Below are 13,018 nucleotides of genomic sequence, written 5' to 3'. Positions count from 1 at the left end.
GTAATGTCCAATTGTATAAATATTATGATGTCATAAATTAGGTAGAAAAGTACTTTTTACTCAATTTACATAATATAAATTTTTTGGAAGTTTATTCAAATCAAACTCTATTATTTTTCCCTTATCTACAACTCTTTATAAGTATTTATATGTATTTTTAAAAAAATAAAAAAAAATAATGACAAATCACAATTAGGTGACACTCTCTATATTCTCGAAATTTTGATGAGGGGATCCCTATATGCTCTCATAAAGTTCTTCCTTAGAAGTCTTTGTTGAGACGAATTGGACAATTCAAGAGCTCATATAACTATATTTTTCTTATACATAAATTTGATAAATAATGTAAGAAAGTTAAAGTATAGTTGTATGTGAACGTACACAAATTTATTAAGACGAATCAAACAAAATTGCACATAACTATACAAAAAGTAAGACTAATTTTTTCCAATAATAAATATGAAGAAACAATATTAATGATCACTCATATGTTCAAGTACGGTTTAACTCTTTCACTAAAATCCTTAATTTTTCTTCTTGGGACTACCATGCCATGGTACCGTACGTAACCCCTCTAATGAATTTTTTATTATTATGATATTTTTAATTTTTCAAATAATGATTTTCTTTGTTTCTTTAATTATGAAAGCTTATTGGTCCAAAGACCAACCCTTGCAGGGCACACCAGCTCAAAGGCTGCATACAATCGTACAAGGCTAAACAGTCCAGAAGTAAATGCCCCCAACATATTGTTGGGATGAGGATTCGAATCCTGAACAATGCTCTGAAATTCGGGGTGGTACTCTACTGAGTTACCACATCTCGCTCTTCTCTTTGATTGTGGGAGTTTATTTTTCTATTATTAGGGATATTTGGTCTTGTCTATAGTACAATATTAGTTTTTTTAAAATAAGTTGATAGTTGCGAGGAATAAGATTGCAAATTAATTACTATGATTAATTTTCTTTTTAGGGAGGAATGAACATAATTATAAGTTTACATTATTCCAAATAAACCAAAATTACCAAATAAAATAACATCAAATATTTCTAACAGCCAATAGGATGACAACCTTAAAATTCGAAATATTTACAACAAGAAGAATGTTTTAGGACATTCGAAGTGAAAAAGTGAAGTACAAGCTATAAGACGGAAGAAGTTAGAAATATATCAGTGTTGGAGTCTCGCCCAATACTTGCAACATCGAGCTCCGTGCTTTCTGCCCACCCCACTTCGTGGGCAATACCTGCTCCATCCCCATTGGATGAAGGTAAATGTTGATACGGACTTGATGGGTTCTTTGGGTTGTGGTATTAGTGTTGTGTATTGGGACTTCATGGGTAAGGTGTTAGCTGCGAGCACATTCGAGTTTCATGAGGCGTGGGAGACCCGATTTGCGGAGGCAATTTTCTATGGGTTGAAGGTGGCTTTGGAGCTAGGCTATGCACAAGTGGAAGTTGAAAGTGATAGTCTCTTGGCTATCCAAGCTTTAAGAAGCGGAAAAGGAATTTTTAGTGATTTTCATTTAATAATTGATGATGTTTTAGACTTAGTTATTTTTCTAATGTTGTATGGTCTTTTGTTAAACGTTTTGTGAATAAGGTTGTTCATATGTTAGCTCATCTCCAACCTTAAGAGATTGACAAGCGTTTGTGGTTGGATGATACCCCGGAGGATGTGATTTCTTTTGCTTTGGAAGATATAATATGTGATCCCCTTTCTTGGATTCCCCTCACACAAATATATCAATGTTAATTAGGAAGAAAAATACAAAAAATTAGTCCCTAAGGCCGAGGCTATTCCTGAGCTTCACACTTTACAGGCCTACAAGTGATGAATTGGTCATTTCCGCCTCTTCTCTCCTATTTTTTCTCTCTTTTCTCACCTCTCCCACAAAACCCTAATTTTCAACCTAGGGGCTACCATCACCCTTTTGGGCGGTGGTAAACCCCTTTTTTTTTTTGTTATTAGTTTTTTTATGTTTATGTTTCTAATAAATTTCAATTTCTCTCTAATGTTGTGTTTTTCTACCCATATATTGGGTTTTATCTCTCTTCATGTGAGAGTTTGGAGACTTTAATTTGTTTTTGGGTTTTTGTGTAGTTCAAGATGTTGATTTGTTGATCGAAATTTGTGCGAAGTTGCAACAGATGTCAAGACTTCATTTACCATCACTTGAATTAAATTCAGTCGTACTTCAAAACTACAAAAGATCGACAACCCCCTTGCAGAAAGCTGCACAGACAACGATATGTATTTATTTCATTTTATATGTATTTGTTTAGTTTTTACTTTTATTGTAGATGTCATATGATTTTGAATTAATGAATTAATGTTAATTTAAAAAAAAAAAGTGATGAGTTGGTCTAAACAATTCAAGGTCGTTACATTGTCCACCTCATAAGTCATAACAATAAGAATAGCCAAAACATAAACATCACACAAATTAAGCAGCCCAACACACAAGAAATACTTGTAAAATAAATGGCTGCACCAATTCATATCTCACGACCATCTATTCTCCAGCCAAGGAAAACCACCCTTACCAACCGTAGCTACAATGGTCCAACAACTCTATCTCTCCACCATAGGAAGCCTCTCTCACTCTCCTTCGCCTCGCTTTCGTCGGAATCGTCCTCCACGGAGCTCGAAAAGCCCGAAATCGAGCTCGAATTCGTCGGGGTACACTTGCTAAATTTGCATTCATATAGAGAAATAAATTGTATTATGGCTAGCTCTTTATTGTTGGTTTAATGACTTTGTATATCTTCTTTTGGTTATTAAATGTGTGAAGCCTAAAGCAGGAGATGATGGATCATATCCTATGGATAGAGCAAGAGTAGTGAGTGGTGAGAAGTTGCTAAGGAACATTATGGCTGATAACAAGATTGAGCTTTATGCCACCTATGTAAGTGTGACTTACCACGTGCATATTGCAATTGTTTATTTTATAGGAAAATTTGTCATAAATCACCTCTTTTTTAAAAGCCATCTTATAAAAAAACTTGACAAAAGAATCACTTTTTTATGAGACTTTTTTTTAGTTTACAGGACTTATTGGAAATTTTATTACTTCCCCCGTTTCGAATTAAATGCAATATATTCACTTTTACACATGTCGAGGCATTACTTTGACCACAAATATCTATAATTACATAAAAGTAAAAATAACAAAAATTACATTTTATGAAAGTACGTCATGAGACGAATCTAACAAGATCCCACTTCACTATATTTTTCATTATATACAAGTCAAAAACCTTAAATTGTGAATAGTGAAAAATGAAATTGTTGCATTTAATTTGAAATGGAGGAAGTATGAATATGTTTGAAGTTAAATTATATTTGAAATTTTATACATCAGGGTAAGGTGATGAATTGTGGAGGTGGCGGAAGTTGTGGAACATGCATTGTTGAGGTAATATTTTTTTTTGGTGATGGAATGAGATATATATACTTCATCTATCTATACAAATATATTGACACTCTTCTCAAGCTTATAATACACATGTTTATATTTCAAAAATACTAAGACTCGAAAACACGATCTTTTGAAATGAAATGTGAGAGTTTAACACTAATACTTACAATTTCAATGCTTAATGTTTCAAAGTAAAACATAATAAAGTCTTATAATTGTATGTAATTATAAAAACATGTAAACAAGCTTTTTCCTCAATTGTATGTAATTATTGAAGTTGTTATTTTTATCCTCAATTCTTTAGAGTTTTTCTAAAAACAACTTCATGCCATAATGTCCATTTTCTAATTTCACACTAAACAAAATATTACGAAAAGCTAGTAAAATCAATTATGACATTTATGAATCGGATATTTGATAATTGTAACTGTCTCCGGACATCACTTGAACCAAAATACTAGTTTATTTCTTAAAAGTCGCAACATATTCCTCTCAGAGAAATTTCACAATGATGATGAGTTAATAGAGGTGATTAATGTTGTAAACAAAAACATAATTTTTGCTAATTAAATTTTAATTGAGTTCTACCTATTAAATCTCTATTATATAAGTGAAGGGGAGGCATAGTGTCCCCCAATTAAATGACTATATTATCCTTGCTTATTTAATTACATCAATTTTGTTTAAGATTTTTAAATAATAATGAATAATCAATCAATCAAAATATTTGTCCTTTTTTAAACACTACCATTAGAATAAATTAAAATTTTAGGTTGAAAAAAAGGAAAGACAAGAAGTATACAAAATAAAACATAGATAACAAATTCATTTAATTAAGAATATCAAAATCTTTCATCAAAAGGAAAAATTGCATAAATGAAAAACAACAAAATACTTCCACAACATTATATTTAGGAAAAATTGCTTAGATAATCATTTTAATGGGTTTATATAATTTCAATTAGTGTACATCAATTATATAGAGGATAATAAGGTCAGATCAAGAACTAATCTGAAATTATTTTTGCTGAAAATAACTTCTAATAAGTTGAACAAAACATAGTCCTTATTAAAAAATCTATCAACTTAAACTATTATAATGAGTTGTCGCTGCATATATTGCGTGCATGTAAAAGTAGCTAATCGACATTACAAAATATCACAATGAAAAAATCGTCGTTGCATGCATCGCGTGCTTAGAAAACTAGTAGGTTCATATTGAAAACGTCATGTAATGTGCTCTAGTTTATTTGCACTCTATGTAAGTTCCCCTTCACCCTATGTAACAAGTTGGTAATATATATATATATATATATATATATATATATATATATACTTCCTCCGTTCCATAATAAGTGAAACACTTACTATTTTAGAACGTTTCAAAATAAGTGAAACATACCTTAAATAAATAAAAGAAAGTGAAAAAATGACAAGAGTGTCCATCACAAAAATGTGTGGTTTGCTTTTCTCTCTCCTACTTTTGATAATATAAAGGGTATTTTATGACTTTTTGGCTTTTGAAAGTGATATTTATTAATTCTTGTGCCCAATTCCTATGTTTCACTTATTATGGAACGGAGGAAGTATATATATATATATATATATATATATATATATATATATATATATATATATATATATATATAATATATAATTAAAGATAATGACATGCTGCCACATGTACTCTGCCCTCTCTCACACACAATCAAATGAGACATTAAGCAATAAAAATGTTTGTTTCAAGACTCGAACCCATGACCTCCCATTTGATATGTTAATGCACTGACCAACTACATTACAATACTCATGTTGGTCTTTGTGAGGGAAAAAATCATATATATATATATATATATATATATATATATATATATATATATTTAAAGATAATGACATGCTGTCACATGTACTCTGCCCTCTCTCACACAATCAAATGAGACATTAAGCAATAAAAATGTTTGTTTCAAGCCTCGAACCCATGACCTCCCATTTGATATGTCAATGCACTGACCAACTACATTACAATACTCATGTTGGTCTTTGTGAGGGAAAAAATCATTTAAAGACAAGATAATATATCTATTTTTAGAGACTTCAAATGCACGTTGGTAAATAATAAGAGATGCATCGCCCGAAACAAGAACTAGTTAATACTTATAAAGAAGCTTAACCTATAATTTGCAGATTTTGGATGGAAAGGATCTTCTGAACGAAAGAACAAATGCTGAACTCCGATACTTGAAGAAGGCAAGTTTTCTAACTCATATTTTGTTCATAAAGCTCTCTGCTCTACCCTACCTCCTTGACTATGTGAGATTTAACATATACTCCCCCAAGTCCTTTATTAGTTTACCCAGTTTGACTTATAACACTATTCATTATTGTTACTTTGACCATCATTTGTGCTTTATATGTAAGGAAAAATATAATCATGCGGGATATCTTTGATTCGTCTCAATATGTAGTTTCGGAATATCAAATTTTTATAATTTTTTACAAATACATAATTAGAGATATTATTAATCAAAGTTTTACATCGATATATGTGAAAAGTTAAAACGGGTAAACTAATAAAGGACGGATGTAGTATATTCTTTGACCATTCCTAAATATAGTTTTTTGAAGGTGAGATGACAGGACGCACTTGAGGAGGATAATTAGAATTTTTCAAATGAATTTCATGAAATTTAATCCTCAGACCTCAATGATATAAGATGGAAAGCGATATCATACCAATACTCCACCACCTGAACATCATACCTAAATATATTTGACATGTTAGCCATCTATGGAGTACAAGTGTATAACATATATCTATGGGCTATAGTTTATAACATACTTTTTCGAATTCTTTTTAGTTGCTACACTTGCTGTTAAAAGTATAACCCATATGTGAGATAGGAAATAATTATCTCACATTAAATAATTAGAGAGAGAATGACTATCATATAGATCGATGGGTTGCTCCACCTATAACCAATTGGTTTTAGGTAGGGGTGTTCGCGATTTGGGATGTAACCCAACCCAAACTGCACCGCACTTTAGCCCAAACCAATCCAAACCGAACCGCGCAAAACGGTTTGGTGTGGTTTGGTTTGCAGTTAAATATTTTTTACTCCGCGACATTAATTTTGTAGTTTAAGAGTAAAAAAAAATCGTTAACAAATATAAAAATTCCAAATAAATATGAAGTTGACTTCATAATTCAACATATATAATAATTTATCAAAAGTGTCCAAGTTTTTTAACTCAAACTTATTTTTTTAGTTGTATACTTGTATGCCACCTTGTCAAGTGTATTTTTAAAAAATCAAAATAGATAAAAAGAATTTTTTTTAAAAGTCATATAAAATTGCGATTTACGGTGCGGTTTCGATTTTCAAAAATTAAAACCCAACCCAAGCTTGAAATTATAACCCAAACCGCAATTTTGAAACCGCAAACCAACCCAAACCACGAAAGAACGGTTTGGATTGCGGTTTGGTGCATTTTGGCGCGGTCCAGACTACACTCTGAAAAGCGCTAGTATTAGGATGGAACCCTAGTATATGGTCAAACTTTCCTCCAACATGGGCTTGTATTAGGCCCAATAAAATTTATCATGGTATCAGAACGGACAATCCTGACCCATTATAAATTGCAAGATGAAAGGTGTCAAAGATCTGTTTGGATAAGTAAGCCCAACATAATTGTGGTTGCCTTAAGAAGACTGATGTTAGAACTCCAGAGTGTGCCCACCGGGGATGTTGTGAGTTATCTAGATTGTAAGATTAAAAGGCGGCTCACATGTGGAGGGGGTGTTAAGAGTATAATACACATGTGAGTTAGGAAATAGTTGTCCCACATTGAAGAATTAGAAAGAGATTGGCTAACATATAGATTGGTGGGTTATTCCACCTATCAGTCTATCACCAAATGGTTTATGATGGAATCCTATCAATCTTGTATGTGGCCAAACTCTCCTCCGGCGTGAGCTTCTATTAGGCCGGAGGCCAAATGATTTTTTTTTTTTTGATTAGGAAATTAAGTCAACCCAAGGGATACAAGGCTACTAGCCTATAGGAAACACCAACACATTGGCTGGTAAGGCATGCATAGCATGCAAATGAGAATATCTCAACATAATGCTGGGGGTAAGGATAGATCCCTGACCTCAGGGGCCAAGGGGGAGCGCTCTACCCATCTTGAGTAACTCCTATCCTTGGAGGCCAAATGAAGTTTATCACTTACACTTTTTATGTATGAGAATGCAAAACTTTAAGTATATATTATATTATATTATATATATATTATTATATATATATATATATATCATATATATAATATATATTAAATATATATATATATATATATATATATATATATATATAATTTAGTGTAATTTGTGAATATGATAACATGTCAATGTGTAATAATTTAAAAAAACGGAGGTGGTATAAAATAACTTTTCTCTCTTTTGTTAATTTACATAGTCTTAGGTATTTAATAGGTATTTAACATGTTATATAGGTTACCTAATTTTTTAGAGAATTCTTATAGAACTTAGAAGACAGTTAATTTATAAATTTTGTGCGCGATAAGAGAGCGTTTAATTGAAGATACCAAGCATTTCACGTCATCACATGATATCAAGATCTATCATGTTTTTGAAAACCTATTTTATTGTACTAATTTAGTGTGAAAACTAGTATATGGGCCCGGGCGATGCTCCGGGTTTTCTCTATGCTATAATTTAATAGTAGTTAAATAAGTCATTTCATTTTCATTTAAAAAAGTTATCTCATTCATTATATAGATTTTAAAAGTTTTCCATTCATATATCATTATTAATTTTGATTGAAAAAACAATAATGATATGGTGGAGTAATGGTTGGATCTCTTTATTTCATACTTGAGGTTGTGGGTTCGAATCTTCATGTCAACAATTCTTTATTTTTACTATATGAGAAAGACGTGGATAAAATGTTATTGAATGAGGGATGGTGATACGTGGCACATATACGTTCTTAGGAACGCCTTTTAATATATATATTAGTATAGATAATGGGTTTATGTAAAAATATTTCAAAATAACTTTTCTCTCTTTTGTTAATTTACATAGTCTTAGGTAGTTAATACATTTTGACTTTAACACTATCTTTTGTAAGAAAAAACAAAATCATGTGGGATTTGTTAGATTCTTTATATATTTTCAAACTATTAACATTTTATAATTTTTGCTTACCGAAAATTAAATATTTTAATGATAAAACTATATATGCATTTATCTTATTATGTGAATACTCCTTCCTCTTTTTGATTTTTGTTTTCATAATTTAGAAAATATTTTTTATTAATAAAGACGAGAAATCACATGCCAAATATTTGAGAGATTTTGGCGTGTTCGACACAAGCTTTATAAGTAGCTTTTAGTGTCTTGATTAGGTCAAAATATTAACTAAAAAAGTAGTTTAGTAAGTTAGTGGTATAAGTAGCTTTTAATGTTACAAGTAGAAGTGGGCATGGGCCGGATCAGCATACGGGCCGGACCGGCCTAGCACGAGCCTACTCAAGGCCCGACCCGTTGTCCGCTACGTGGGCCTTGGGCTTGTCATGGTAAAGAAATTTTATTTCATGCCCATCCGGGTACGAGCCCGCCTATCTAGGTCGTGGGCCAAATTCCCCTTTTCTTTGTTTTCTTAGTCTAAAATTGCCAACAACAAATAAATAACATAGAAAATGGGTCAGGCCCGCGGAAGGCACGATCCCAACCCGCAGGCCCGGGCGGGCTGTGGACAAAATCTAAAAATTTCAAGCCTGGCCCGTCGATGTCCAAAGCCCGTGAACAAGCCCGGCCCGGCCCATGCCCAAATCTAGGTACAAGTAGTGTTTGTGAAAAACTACAATTTATAGCTTTGGGGGATAGCGTTTAGTGATGCATAAATTATATATAAAAGTTTTATTTTAGTTTTTAATTAATTATTTGTAAACAGCTATTTTGACAGCTTCTTTTACCGAATATGAATATCTTATACCGCTACTTGAACAGCTAACATGTAACAATTACACACCAATTATTAACAGCTACCAAAACAGCTAAAAGCTACTAAAACAACTATTGTTGTCGAACACGCCCTCCAATAAGACTATAAACCTCGGTAGCCCATGGGCACGACCCATTACATGAGACGAAACAAGGAGATAGTTATATACATCATGCCAAGTAGAAGTGGGCATAGGTCGGGCCAGCACGCAGGCCGACCTGACCCGGCACGATTTGGGCCCGGCCTGGTGTCCACTACGTGGGCCGCGGGATTGTCACGGTCAAGAAATTTTATTTCAGGCCCGCACCGCACAAGCCCGCCTAGATGGCCCATGGGTCGGCCCGCGGGCCGAACGCTCCTTTCCTTTGTTTTTTAGCCTAAAACTGTCAAATATTCAAAAAAAAACAACATAAAACATGGCCAACCCGCAGGAGGCACGAGCCCGGCCCGGGCCATGGACAAAATCTAAAAATTTCTGGCACTACCCGCCACTCATGCGCCGTCATTTTCCCGAGCCCGCGGGCCGAGCCCATGAACAAGCCGGCCCGGTCTAACGCCAGGCAATGAATTCACCACGCCTTTGGAGACCTTCCTCTTTTTGATTTGTAGTTGTTTTTGACAACTTACGATACAATCTTTGGCCATTAACCATTCTGATTATGTATTAATAATTAGAAGTTAATATTTTAAAGATATACGTTGAACTTGAACATATATACTTCCTCCGTTCTGTTTTAAATGAAACGTTTGATTTTTCATGCAACCCAACACGCTTCTTTAATCATTAATATCTTTAGTTGTGCACACATAAAAAATATAAAAAAGTTATAATTTGATAGTATGCATCGAGACGAATCTAACAAAATCTCACTTGACTATGTTTTTCTTTATATAATGGCGATAAATTGGAGTCAAAATTGATCAATGAATAGTGTCATTTCACACAATGTTTCATTTAAAACAGAACGGAGGAAGTATTTAACAATGCAACATCATACTAAGGATGTCTTTGCCTAGTGGTTAAGATGGAGGTGTTGTGAAGGATAGTCACAGGTTCGAATTCCCTTTCCCCTTATTTGTACTTTGTACTTCCTTCATGACTTATATGAATTAAAAAAAAAATGCAATATCATATAATGTTTTTCTTAATTATTGGCAAGGATTTATAGTCTTATTCGACTTAAGTCTGCATACAATTCCCTCTACATATTTCAAATACCCTCACCATGTTATATATAGATAGATCATATATAAATATTGTTTTTTTTAATAGTGTGCAATTAATATAATTAGCTAGATGAAGTATTGCCACAATTTTTTTTTCATAGAGATAATTAACATTGTCAATATATAAAGTTGTGCATGTTGATTGCCAGAAACCTGAATCATGGAGGCTCGCTTGCCAAACAATTGTTGGAAATAAAGAAAATTCTGGCAAGGTATGTCCATTTTTCTTCCAAATAAATTACTTTCTAGTCCATTTTTTTAAGGAAAAAAACAAGTAATTAGCATTTAGTATATCATTAAATGTATTTTTAAAAAGTCTTAATTAAATTTTGTATGCAACGATCTCACAAACAAATTATAGTCATGATATCCAAATGGCTTTCTTTTTTTTAGAGATCATTTCTTACTTGTTTAGATTCTAATTTTTGATATCTCATACTGAATTAGGGTGTCTCATAAGTCATAACTTACTTATTATAGTATCTTATCCAAGACAATCACTTTTTCATAATCAACTCTGATATCCGCCATTCCTACAAATAGATATTTCCTCCATTTCGAATTAAATGCGACAAATTCACTTTTACGTATGCCGAGACAGTATTTTGACCACAAATATCTATAATTACATAAAAGTAAAAATTATAAAAATTACATTTTATGAAAGTATGTCACGAGACGAATTTAACAAGATCTCACTTCACTATGTTTTTCATTATGTATAAGTCACAAACCTTAGTCAAAGTGAAATGTGTGAATAGAAAAAAAAATAGAATTGTTGCATTTAATTCGGAACGGAGGATGTACTATTGATAATGAGGAAGTATAAAAAATTTGCAACCACTAGAAAAAAATGCAACAATTACCAAATGAGGTAAAAATAAAATTTGTTAAGGTTATTGTAAAAAGTATTCCCTCTGTCGTCCCATAATATAGTTCTTGCATTCCTTTTTGGGTGTCCCAAAATGTCGTGCCTATTTCTTTTTTATCAATTTGTTTGGACTAAATTATCCTTCATTTCTACATAAACTTTCCAAAATATCCCTACTTTCTTTTAAAACTAGCCGCATAAGCACGCGATGCGTGCGTCGACAATATTATGTACGAATAGGCATATATTTTTATAATCTAAAATTATTTTGGTGGTAATTTAAATTATTGAGGTTTTTTGTAGATGTTAGTATCTTCTTGAACTAAAAGTGACCTATTTTTAACTGTTAAAAAATTTTGGTCAAGATTTAATAATTCTTTGTCAGCGGCTTTAGTATAATTCTTTAGCGATTGTAGATGTTAATAAACCATATTGTTTAAACTTTGTAAATACAAAGTATTATGTTGTCAGGATATATCACTAACTTTTTTTTAATTGAAGATTCTAATTAATTTTGTGAATTGATTGTGTCAATCTAGTCAAGTTATTAATGGTGATTGCATATTCCATTTTTGACTTATTCCATATGGCAAGTTGCATTGATTCTCATTTTTAAATTTATTATAAAAAATGTTGTTTTAGATTTTAAGAGGGTATTTTAGTCATTTCAAATGGGGACACCACACCTCCTCCCTTGGCTTATATAATAGAGATATGTGCCCCTATTTATTGTTTTACACTATTCCAAGAAATATTTATTGCTCTTTCATTTAATTTTAAAGAAAAAAGAAGAAAAAAACTAGTTCCAAGACAAAAATACCCAATAAACATTTACTTAAATATATATTTTTGTGAAATCCTAAAACTCCTTCCATTTTCCTTAATTCTTGTGAAAAATGAGAAGTGATCACTATATTATGGGACGGAGGGAGTATCTGATAAGCGTGAAACTTGTTGGGGAATAAAGGTAAAAAGGGAGAAAAGGAATTGGTAAATAAATAACAAATCTATAGATTTATTATATGAGGGAATAAATTAATTTAGCACTTATTTTTCCTGCTATACTTTCAGGTTGTTGTTCAAAGGCTGCCTCAGTGGAAGAAATGACAAGAACAGACGAACTCAACGAGTCAAAGGAATACTTCTATATGCCACACATTCAATTTATCCTCTTCATATAGATTATTCTCTAAGTTTTGACAGTTACATTGTAGAATTAATTTTTATCTCGTTAAATACTTTCTTCGATTTATTATAATTGCAACATTTTGACTTTTCTATTATTCATAATCACACTTTGACGGAATGATCGTATGCATAAGGACAATAAAAATCATATGAGATAATCTTACTCCACGTTCAGTAGTTATAAAGCTTGTGGTGTTCCAACATAAAAAGAAATTCCAATTATTTTAGGACATTGATTGATGACTCTAACGGCCCGTTTGGTAGTCGTTGATAAATTGCGGTAATGGA

The 13,018-nt window shown here is 32.1% G+C and overlaps 1 protein-coding gene across 2 annotated transcripts; it reads left to right on the top strand.

Moving 5' to 3' along the window:
- Positions 1-2,410: 2,410 nt before the first annotated feature.
- LOC104887730 (hypothetical protein) lies at positions 2,411-12,832 on the top strand. 2 transcript variants are annotated; one of them, XR_007270893.2, is made up of 7 exons: positions 2,411-2,682; positions 2,795-2,908; positions 3,365-3,418; positions 5,606-5,668; positions 10,409-10,497; positions 10,821-10,883; positions 12,614-12,832. XR_007270893.2 is itself a non-coding variant. In XM_010672453.4 (6 exons), exons 1-6 carry the CDS (start codon positions 2,485-2,487, stop codon positions 12,647-12,649), a joined length of 528 nt encoding a protein of 175 aa, XP_010670755.2. In that variant the 5' UTR covers positions 2,412-2,484; the 3' UTR covers positions 12,650-12,832. The 2 variants fall into 2 exon arrangements, 1 of the variants encoding a protein (XP_010670755.2); XM_010672453.4 differs by lacking the exon at positions 10,409-10,497 and having other exon boundaries at positions 2,412-2,682.
- The last annotated feature ends 186 nt before the right edge of the window (positions 12,833-13,018 follow it).

The sequence above is a fragment of the Beta vulgaris genome, chromosome 2 (genome assembly GCF_026745355.1).
Source record: "Beta vulgaris subsp. vulgaris cultivar EL10 chromosome 2, EL10.2, whole genome shotgun sequence".
Taxonomy (NCBI): Eukaryota; Viridiplantae; Streptophyta; class Magnoliopsida; order Caryophyllales; family Amaranthaceae; genus Beta; species Beta vulgaris.
Note: the sequence above shows the minus strand (reverse complement) of the source record. Positions and strands in the feature narration are given on the sequence as shown.